This window comes from Mastigoproctus giganteus, chromosome 1 (assembly GCF_048544385.1).
Source record: "Mastigoproctus giganteus isolate SK-2022 chromosome 1, ASM4854438v1, whole genome shotgun sequence".
NCBI lineage: Eukaryota > Metazoa > Arthropoda > Arachnida > Uropygi > Thelyphonidae > Mastigoproctus > Mastigoproctus giganteus.
Window position 1 is genome coordinate 261,283,983 of NC_143575.1, and position 11,581 is coordinate 261,295,563.

Consider the following 11,581-nt stretch of genomic DNA (forward strand, 5'->3'; position numbering starts at 1 on the left):
ATAGAAGTGCGGAAATTTGCCTTTAGCCAGCGGGTGGTTAATTGCTGGAACAAACTTCCATCTGTCGTTGTGGAAGTTGATAGGTTGAATAAATTTAAGGAGGAACTGGACAGGCATTTGGAGGGAATGCTGTGATTTTTTTTTTTTTTTTTTTGGCTGATGCTGCATAAGCTCATACACTTGCTTTTTTGCATCACATGTCACTACTACTACCTTAACATCGGCCCTGATTACAGGAAATTGTTTAAATAAATTTTAATAAAACAAGTTATAAATATAAGTATACAGTATATACAATTATTCAATCTAGTGTAGAAATATTATGGAAAACAATTTTTAAACCATTTCAAAAATTTGCCCTCCTGTAAAGCTTCATAAACAGCTCTGAACGTCTACCAATTATTACGCCATGAAATATTCCAATTACACGCCTTCCACACTGAACCATAAAATATTTCGGTTGCAAACTCCTCTTCTTACATTATTTCATTTGTGAACGGGCCCTTATGAACAATCCGATATTTCATTTAATTTATCAGTTTAATTAACGTTTACAATGGATTTTGACTGGAATTTTATTGAAAAAATCTATATATATTTTTTAAAATTATTATTCAAGATCAAGCTGGATTAAAAACACAAACAAACATTTATTATTCTGTTATTTTATTTATTTTATTTTTATAAAACAAAAATATTCTTTGGATACGCAACTTGTTCACGTGTCACGTTAATGTAGTTTGCTTTCATCAATATTCATCGCTCATGCGCAAATGACGTCAAACCTAGAAATTCCATTCCAAAATATAAATTACTGAAAATTAATTTATTGTTCAAATATCAGAAATTTAAAAATAACAAAAATTTTAGCGCTTATTAAATAAATAAATTAATTGAAATTCGGAATAAAAATACTCAAATGAGATTGCGAATTATTTTTAAGAAATTATTGATAAAAAGAGAGGTTGATAATTTTAGGTTTGCTGATGTACCAAAGATTTTATTGTTTCTGCATAAAAGTTAGATTATTCAAAATCGAACGGCTATCGTATACGTGATGTCCTTCCCTCTATCAGACCGCTGTCCTCTTTAAACTTTAAAGATAAAAGACCATTTTTAATCTCTTAAATGACACAGCATTTCTATCACACGACAGATAACAATCTGTTGAATACTTTGAAAGATGATTAATTTGCAACTTGTGGCATCTGTATTGTTCAAAAAAAAAAAGGAGTATTATCAAATGGGATGGAGACTATCGCAATGGCTATCAGCTGTTATGGCATCATATCCCGTTATTAGTTAAGTGATAACGCTGTCGTGGTGTATAAAATAACCCGTTTGGGTAAGATTTTCCTACAGGTGAAGTGAGAAGTCATCCAAATCGGCTCTAACTGACTATCCGTATAACTGAAAGCAAACTATCAGGTAAGGATTCATTCCTCTGTTATTATATTATTCTCTATTAATGCTACAATCTATTTGTGCTTGAGGAGATCGAAATTCGAATATACGCAATTTAACCTGATGATAATTATAAGGCATCTAAGTAAGTTTAAGTAGACTTAAACCATTCTTAATGAAATATCTTCAGTTACTTCCATTTATACCAGATACGAGGTATTGTAAGTGATACAGAGAAATGACCTCTTTCTAGAGTAACAGACGCGAAGTCTATTCTCAAATCGCTGCCTTCAACAGTTTGGCAAAATACCAACGCATGCCTTGCATACCAGAAAAGTCTTCGGCCTCGTTCAAAGACTATGGAGTTAACATCACACACAAGAGGGATTATTTCGTTGACAGCTGCTTGCAATGACACCTTAAACTATTTGGCAATATAGGCATTTTTATTTTATTTTTCTTTAAACGTTGACAGTCCGTTGTATATCATATCAAAAATAGCAAGAAGTTACCTCAATAATTGGTTCACATTTTTGTCCTTTGTGGAGTACGGTAATGTTCGTCTTCTTCAAACGAGGCAGCTATTTTCCCCTTCTCTAGACTGATCAGCATCCTCCACAGGATGATTCACAATGACAGGTTCCACGTGTAGATGTAAGCATGCCAGTGCGAACACACACACACATATATATATATATATATATGCAATTTAATTGCTTTTTGACATCATCAGTAGAGATAGCAACGTATTACATTTCAGCTGTACCATAATGGCATATGGATCTTTATCATAATAGTCTAAATAATAGCCAAGTTTTGATTAAATCATCACTGTAATTTCATAAATACAGTTCATAAAACAGCTATTACAAAAACTACTACTTTTATATTAGGTGTAGTCTGAATTTGCTTTAAAATAAGCTGATGTATGTATATCGCCTGTGGATGGTGCGATCTGTCAATTCTTTGAGTGATTCGGGTAAGTCCTCCATAGTTGTACTGCTTACCACTTTCACTTGAAGGGGGCTGAGTTTGAATCCCGTCAAACAAGAAGGAATTCTTATAAACTTCTTCAATCTCTGATTCTAGTTCAGTCTTTGATTTAGTGTTCTACACTAATTGGAGCCGATGCTTCAACTATTTGAACAACTTCTTGTACAGTTCGAACAATCGATGTTTCTAAGAGTCTACTTCATTTTAAGTTTCTAATAATCACTGTATTTCCAACATAAATACAGTGATTATTAGAAATTACAGAGGTCCTCTGTAATTGGGAATCATAACTTAGGAAAATTTAGATTTGAAGCAACATCTAAGATTTCCTTAAATAAATATCTTCTTGTAGCTAATTTTTTGATTAAATCATCACTGCGTGTTCATAAATACGTAATACAGCCATTACAAAAACTGCTACTTTCATATCAGATGTTTCCATTATTTTGCCCACCCTTGTAAGTACTAATTACCGGAATCCAAGGAGTTATAACTGAAAATGAACAGCTATAAATGTACAGATTGGAACATTATAATGACATAAACATAGTGTTCTTTCTACCTTTAGATTTCTTTGATATTTTTAATATAACATCGTTTAATTGTATTAATTAAATATAATTACTTATATTTTAATCTCCAAGTCCGTAAATTAATATTTTCATTCAACTGTGTTTGAGCATCATTTATATTAAATTTAAGAAAGCAGTTTTGTAATTTCAATTAAATTTTTATAATCCTCATTTTCTGGAGCATTTCCCTTTTTTTTAGAATATATATAACATAAAACCATTAAAAGCAAACGTTCTCCCCACACAAGATGGAAAAGGCCGCGGTTCGAATCTTGTCAATGATGGGAGAAACTTTATATGGGCTTATTTCAATTCAGTGGCCGAGTTAGTCGGTCTCAGGCCTGGACAGCAAAATTTTCTGCTCTTGGAAAAAGTTGAATTGATTAGGAAATATATACCATTCATGAACATATACACATAGGCAGATGACATAGTTTTTGGGTGGTCCGGATGTTACAGTTTTTTTTTATCATGTTCTTCATGATAAAATCAGAAATTTATACAAGTAAATAGTTACAGAAAACTTTATTTCCTAATAAAGAACAATTAACAAATTAATTATTAATATAATGATTATTTTTCATTTTTACAGTAATGTTTCGTCTAGCAATTGCGTCTCTTCTTGTGGCTTTTGCCCTTGCTCGTCCTTTTGACCACCGACTTGACCAACACTGGGAAAATTTCAAAGTAAGTGAATCATGCAAGTAATATAATTATGGGTATATTAATATATTATTAATAACTTTTCATTTTAAAGGAAATTTAAAGATTAAAACAATTTCTTGTCTTTGTTAACTGTAGACAAAGTTCAACAAACAATATGCACCAACAGAAGAAACCGCAAGAAGACTCGTATGGGAACAGAATGTTGCAAAGATAATTGACCACAATTTGAAAGCCGATTTGGGACTTCACTCTTTCCACCTTGGTCTCAATCCCTATGCTGATCAGGTAAGCAATTAATGGGCAAATATCATGGAAACAAAACCAGTCAACGACTGGTTTTATTTTGGTTTCAATATAAACATAAAATTATAAAGTTTGTGTTTAGATTGAAATAATGTTATCTCTTAATAAATAACTGACCATGTTATCACTAAAATCTATTAAAATATCCAAACACTTTACAGAATAAAAAAATAAGGTTAATTAAAACATATTTTTTTAAATTTCACGCACAGAAGAGTTTAATTGAAAATGAATATGAACTCAACTTTTTTTAAACTCCCAACAGACCTCTGAGGAATTCGTTAAAGTCATGAACGGTTACAAAATGAACAATGGACCTTCTAAAGCTGGAAGTGAGTACGTTCCACCTTTAGATCTCGAACTTCCCGCCTCAGTTGACTGGAGGAAACAAGGAATGGTTACTCCAATCAAGAATCAGGTAACATTTTTTTTACTGAAATATTAAAGATTGGCAATCATTTATGGAGGGGTATTGATCCTATGAATACCAAAATAAACTGTCATTTTAAACAAACTTTTAAACATTTAAAAATGGAAAGAACATTTAAGAATTAATGGTAAAAAATGGAAAGAAGTATTTCTGTTGACTCTATCATCAGTAGCATTCAATACCATTGTTTCTACATAGGAGCAATGTGGATCTTGCTGGGCCTTCTCCACTACTGGATCTCTAGAAGGACAACACAAGAAGAAGACTGGAAAGTTGGTTTCTCTCAGTGAACAGAATCTGGTAGACTGCTCTGGTCCAGAAGGTAATTTTGTTTCATATGTTATGCGAATCAGGTTAAAGCAATAAAGAGTGGTAGCATTAAGTGTTTCATCATAATAAGTCAATATTAACCCAAGCAACGAATAATAAACTTTGTAGATGGATAAGTTTAAGTTAAGGTTTTATCTTTTCTTTTCAGGTAATCTTGGCTGTGAGGGAGGTTTGATGGACAGTGCCTTCGATTACATCAAGAAGAACAAAGGAATTGACACCGAAAAATCCTATCCATACACTGCTGAGGTAAGATCTAATTTAGAAATGCATTAATCTATATGCACCACAGTTGCGCAAAAGGGCCCAGTACCGAACCCTGACGGTTTCTTGGACTAATGTTATTAGACGAGACCCCCAGGGTTCAGTGCTTAGCCCTTTGCTGTTTTCAATATTTATTATCGATACTGATGAAGGCTTTTAAGTTTAATATTCGAAATTTGTAGATGGATACAAAGATTGACAGGGTGGTTAATGACACTAATCAAGGAATACTACTGTAACAATCACAAAGTAATTGATTATTGGAACAAACTCACATTAGTTGTTATGAAAGTGGTTGGTTATAGTCAATTTAATGAAAAATTATCAAAGGGAATGGGCAAATGACCTGGAACCTTTTATGTTTTTTGGCTGATCTTGCCACTAATATTAATAAACATCTCAAATTTTAAAGACCTGTGGAACAAGTTTGTATTTAGGGGCATAATGACCCATTATCACGCACTGCACTGTACACAGACTAACTTAAAAACCGCTTTATTTTATTCGTAAATAAAAGTAGAAAATCAATAAAAGGAGATTTATAACAACGTAGACGTTTACTTGGTAACAAAAGCGAAAAGTTGATCCAAAAAGAAATAATTTAATGAAAAGCAAACATTTGATGTATCACTAATTAAAATCGATCGATACATGCTCTTCCACGAAACACGAATTTTCAAAACTTGACTAAATATTATTGTTTTCACAATACAGCTAATTCGCATATTACACAACATAGAACTTTATTTTTAATAATAATTATTATTTTTACTCCCAACAGGGAGAAATTGTTGACCTAACTCATATTTATCTGAATTTACAGGATGGAACTTGCGCTTTCAAGAAACAGAATGTTGGTGCCACAGTTACCGGCCACGTCGATGTAAAATCTGGAAGTGAAACTGCACTACAACAAGCTGCTGCTACCATCGGACCAATCTCTGTAGCTATTGATGCCAGCAACTTTAGCTTCCAGCTCTACAGGTGAGTACTCTCCATCCCTAATGAACAATCTTGGTTTCTTTAATGGGTGCAGCTCTGCTAAAAAAACTTCATCAATCATAGTAAAATATTTTCCCAAGTTCACCAGTTAGGGTCTACACTAAACGTTTGTTATATCCAGAACAAGGACATGTTAGAAGTATACATACGTTAAAATAAGTAAAAGTTACCTAAATAGCTGTAAGCAATGATTGAAGAACTATTTCAATAAGTTGTACTCATTTTAAGAGCTGTATACACTTTGTCTTTTAATTAGTATTGTTGATTATCATAGTTTATTAAATATAGTACCTAATGTTAATATTTTCTTAACCAGTGGTGGTATCTATAACGAGCCAGACTGCAGTACTACCTCATTGGATCACGGTGTTCTTGTTGTGGGATATGGTACTGACAACGGTCAAGACTACTGGTTGGTGAAGAACAGGTAAGTTGTATTATATGCCTACTTTTAAAGCAAAATTTTTCAAATTTGAGCTATTAAATATACATAAATTAATAATGAAATTAAATATGGGAAGAACGTATTGTTTATCGTATTAAAAACATTTAAAAACGCGTGGCAACCTTTAGGAGATCGGATAATCCCATTTTGTTGATAAGATAGACGCAACCATATCGTTTATTACGTCCTGGAAAGGCTGACCAATTACCTAAAGTAGGTCTTGGAAATAGTTGGACTGTAATGCTCTTGGAATGATACGTGAAGCTATTACATGACTTCTTACGGACGGTACATGACTACAAAGCAAAACAGGGACTATAAAAAAAGGGTTCAGGAGTGTTTAAATGAGTTGGTGACTCCATGTTCTCTAATACCCTGGCAAAGTGCCAATGAATCTCGCACCTTTTTTCCTTCCTTTTCTCTCTCTCTCTCTTCCTTATAAAAGAAATGTTAGATGGTTGAGAAAGCACGTTTTGGGACATTACTCCCAACGAAATGATGGCTCTAGGAGATGATGGAATTTTTCTCAAAATAAAACGGAAAATGGAATTGGAATTAGATGATCAAAAGATTCTTATAACTAAATTTTTATACAACCCCATAAAATTATTTATTTACTGAAAGAGTTCGCTGAAAAAGAGAAATTTCATTTTGTAATCAAATTGAATACCTTTTTTATAATCTAAAATAGTAATTTTTGGGCTTTGTGACTAGTAGGATGGGTTTGTGTATTAAAAACATGTTTCTTAAATGAATATTCGTATATCAAATTAGAATTTAAAAGAGATAAACTAATCTGTATCTAAAACAACCAATTAACATCGTTTTTTTAACCTTCCAGCTGGGGAACCGACTGGGGTATAGATGGTTACATCAAGATGTCCAGAAACAAGAACAACCAGTGTGGTATTGCTACCCAGGCCTGTTATCCTCTTGTGTAAAGACTGAACTAAAACTTTGGAAACTTACAACGATTGATAGAATTTGGACTGAATTATCTAATTCTACTGTATAATTAGTAATGTACAAATAAAAAAATTATTTTTAACTATAAATTGATTTTCTGTATTTTTTCTGCATTCTTTTTCACTTCGGAATTCATAATAATATTTTTAACAATTTTATTTCCTAAAGGGCTGACCTTAAATTTAATTAACTGACCTAAATTATCATGGTAAAATTTTAATTAAAATTAGACACGATTTTCCATCTCGTGGCCAACAGTTGGAAATACATCCAGCTGTTTTTTGGCCTAAAGCAAGAATGCACCTGATAAAATATGGGTCATAGGTTTTAGACTAGTTGTTCCTTAATCTTTATTCTGTTAGTATAAACATACCCATTCACTTTTCTATCTTCAACCCTTAAAGTTGCTGTGTCTGTGGACGATGCCTTAAACTTCTTGGAAGAGCAGTTTGAGGATAACTATAAGAGTTTAAAGTTTCCCTGCCCTTGTAGTGGATGAATTCGCATATCAAGGATCATGGTTCAGTCCAGAAATTGAAATGGTCTTTAAACGGATAATGCGTGCAGCTTAACCGGAACGTTGCTTGCCAATTCATTTGGAGTGGTCTGGATTCGATTTTCGTCGATCATCGAAGAAATTTCTGAAGTCCGCTTCACAGGCCAAGGGAATAGACCTCATGAAGTTATACCGATTTTTTCAGCCTCCACTTCTACAGACAAAAGTAGATACGGATATCAGTATCATCCATATGGTTTTTTTCTGCACCAGCCAAAAAATAAATAAGGAAATACAACTGAACTACATATGTAATTCCCTCTTATGTAGGTATCTATCTAACTGACCTTTGAATTAATTTGTCCAAGCTCTCATCCTCAACCATCCATAGAAGAACTAAACATCTTTCCCTCATAATTAATTTTGATGTTTATTTTACTTCTTAAAAAAAAAAATCATGGAAATCAAAGCCGAAACAAAGGCGGCGATCACATGACATCTCGAAGTCCTGAGTTGCCCAGTTCTTCTAAAAAGGCAGTCTTCATTCATTTCCTATCTCCTCTCAGTACCATTCTACTTGATAGTATAGTGGTTTTGTCACTTATCCTCATTTGAAGAGATCCGGGTTCGATCTTCTCGTACTGGAGGAATTTCTAATGACATCTTCAATTGGGGATGTAATTAGCTCAGGTGCAGGGAATTGGCCAACGTGAGTTATTCTAGGTTTTTCAGCTCACCCATATAAATTGGCCCATGAACACATACTTCTACAATGCATAACAGGCAATGGTGCAATGTGGTCTAAGTCGCTGACTTGCCTAAAATCCAACAACTCTCAGAGCCATATAGACCTCGATCGCCTTTGAAGTTGTCTAGTTTCCAAGCTCTGTAGCCCACACATCCGAATTATTTCCTCATATGGGCGTGCTTTTGCAGATCCACCAGCAAGTTGCCTCCATTTGGACGCCTTTCTAGATGAGTTCCACAGCTCCATACTTGATACAGTGTCCTAAATGCTGATGTCGTTAAGGATAATTATTTGAATTTTAAAAAATTTGGCCTTCAAACAGAAATAGGAAAAAAGCTGAACAATCTGACTTTCTGCTCAATAAGGAGGAGAGCGTTTTCTTTCTGAGAGCAAAAATTCAACCGAGTTTCACCCTCAACACACAAAGGAAAAATTATGGATGACGACATCTTTGAGGAACGAATTAACCCCCATCATCAGATAAACCTCTTTGGTGAAACTGTTAGGTTGAGTTTAACCTAACTATGATGCCACTTACTAAACAAACGTTCAGTATTAGGACCTTATTAAAGTAATCAATAACTAAACTCATTATTGGACTAGATGGGGTTTACAAGTTTGTTGCTATTAGTATTACTATTAATCATGTACTGCAAGGTAGCCACAGGCTTCAGATGGAGGTAAAAAATAAGACAGTTTACCTTTGAATTTCTTCAAACTCAACTACCAACAGATGAACTTGTTCCAATAATCAACATCTCGCTGGCTAAAAGAACACTTCCTACAATTTAGTTTAAACCTCTTCCCTTGTAATTTGAATTCATGGCTAATAGTTATGAAATTCTTTATAACAGTGACAATTACACCTTCACTCATTTTACTAACCCCCTCTCAGAGCCTTATAAAGCTCAACCAGTTTCCCTCTAAGGCGTTTTTTTGTTATTGGATTTTTAGGAGCATTGGCAACTGAGGCCATGTTGCTGGTGTATATCGTCTGTAAATTACGTGCGTTCTGAGGTCGATTTTCTGCTTGCTGGACAAAAACCCGAGATTCCGGGAGAAAAGGCATGCTACCCTCGCCTGAGACCGACTAACTCAGCCACGTTGCGAAAAAGGCCATAAAAATTCTTCCCGTCTTCGAAGGTTTCGAACTCCGGTCTTTTCCACCCGGTGTAGGAAGGACGACGATCCTACCAACTGTGCTATCGACGAGGGCTCTCTAAGGTGCCTGGTTGCCAAACTTCATAGCCGGCATAATCGAAGCCTTTTTTTTTTTTGTACAGTGGCCCTTTTGCTGATCTCACCATGCCAGTTGCCGTCTATGGACCTATGCAAGAAGCTCAATGTCTTTTTTTTTTAGGTGAGACTCCATACTTGAACACGATATTCCAAATGCGGTCTTATAATTGCTTTGTATACTTGGATCCCTATCTCTATAGGATGTTGTTCGATAAATCATTCATAAGACACCATGGGTTTTCCCATACTGTATTCACGCTGCTCAGAAAACTTCATATCCGCACGTACTCTAATTCCCAGATCATTTGTTTCTTCTTCTACTATTTTTAATTGAACCCCACCAAGTGTATAAGATAATCCGAAGTTGCTATTTCAAAAGTGTAACATCTTGCATTTTGTTCCATTAAAACATAGCTGTCATTTTTTTGAGCATTCTTGAAGCCTGTTCAAGTCATCCTGAAGGAACGTTGCTGATAACTGACCATTAACACCTCTTCCACTCTTTATGTCGTCTGCAAATTTTGACATAACGCCCTTTATTGCTGTCGTTCATGAAATTCAGAAAGAAAAGTGGTCCAAGAAACGATTCTTGGGATCATTCTGATGTTATGCCAATCTGAAGATTATTATTCACAACCCTCTGCCTTTTTAACTGCAGCTTCCCTGAAATCCATCTTAGAATCTTTTCAGTAATCCCATGTTTTAATTTATACAGTAACCTCTCATGGGGAACTGAGTCAAATGCCTTGCTAAAATCCAAATAAACTATGTCGAAATTGTTCCCTTTATCCAGCTCATGAGTAACTGCGTCAAAATAACTTACTAGGTTAATTAAACATGACTTGCTCTTATAAAAAAAACATGCAATGTGTCCATCAGAATGCCATTTCTACTTAATGTCCCAAGTGAATCGTAATCTTAATCTTTGCCTCTAAAGGATCTTCCCTGACACTGAAGTCAGACTGACTGGTCTGTTGTTACCGACTTCACTCTTAGAACTGCCTTTATGTATTGGGGATATGCCATTAACTCCAGAAGCCTTACTTGCCTTTATGCTCGAGTTTTTCTAATAATCAGTCATCTGTAATTTCGAAATCACTTATTTGGCACAGCCTTCCCCCAGAATGGTCTTTCGCCAGTAAAGACCGATGCGAAATATTCATTCCTCATCTGTACTATCAAAGGCTTTCCCACACGCAGTACAGAATGGTCCAATCTAATTAGTTTTCTTCTTTGTATTCACATAAATGAGAAACTCCTTGTTCGTAATCTCTGCTCTCTTAGCCAGTGCTTTCTCAGTCGTCTTGATCTTTCTAACCTATATGTGGTACTGTTGTATTACAGATCAACTTCTAGCTGTTGTAGGCTTCACATTTCTTTCTGTTACTTTCCCATTAGACTGGTCAAGTCAGTTTTAATCCATGCCAGCATGCTACTTTTTTTTTTAATGGTATTATGCCTTCATGGCTTCTGTGATTATTGCTTTTAAAAGGTATTCATAATTGAAATGTATTCGCCCTCCCTCTGCAATCTTTCCAATTAATAGATGTCACCTAGCGCCTTAAACTGTCAGTCCCCTTTTCCAAAATTAAAACCGTGCCTTTATCTTTCGTCATCTTCTAATTAAACTGCATGGTTCCTGTATTTTAAGCCGTGATGTCGTCTTACCTAGTATTTTCCAACATGCTGGTACAAATAATAATCATCTAGTGTATTTAAAAAT

General features: G+C 34.5%; 1 protein-coding gene across 1 annotated transcript; it reads left to right on the plus strand.

Annotated features, from left to right (window-relative positions):
• The first annotated feature begins 1,356 nt into the window (after positions 1-1,356).
• LOC150091858 (cathepsin L-like peptidase) lies at positions 1,357-7,391 on the plus strand. Its single transcript, XM_090385934.1, has 9 exons — positions 1,357-1,428; positions 3,562-3,656; positions 3,771-3,920; positions 4,204-4,356; positions 4,567-4,690; positions 4,847-4,947; positions 5,786-5,946; positions 6,281-6,391; positions 7,251-7,391. Exons 2-9 carry the CDS (start codon positions 3,564-3,566, stop codon positions 7,348-7,350), a joined length of 993 nt encoding a protein of 330 aa, XP_090242060.1. The 5' UTR covers positions 1,357-1,428; positions 3,562-3,563; the 3' UTR covers positions 7,351-7,391.
• The last annotated feature ends 4,190 nt before the right edge of the window (positions 7,392-11,581 follow it).

What these genes read in the sequence shown, in the direction of transcription:
- LOC150091858 (XM_090385934.1), top strand. Translation starts at nt 3,564, where the DNA reads ATGTTTCGTCTAGCAATTGCGTCTCTTCTTGTGGCTTTTGCCCTTGCT. An exon ending in AACACTGGGAAAATTTCAAA is followed by an intron (nt 3,657 to 3,770) that starts GTAAGTGAATCA and finishes TGTTAACTGTAG; the next exon opens with ACAAAGTTCAACAAACAATA. An exon ending in TACTGGTTGGTGAAGAACAG is followed by an intron (nt 6,392 to 7,250) that starts GTAAGTTGTATT and finishes TTAACCTTCCAG; the next exon opens with CTGGGGAACCGACTGGGGTA.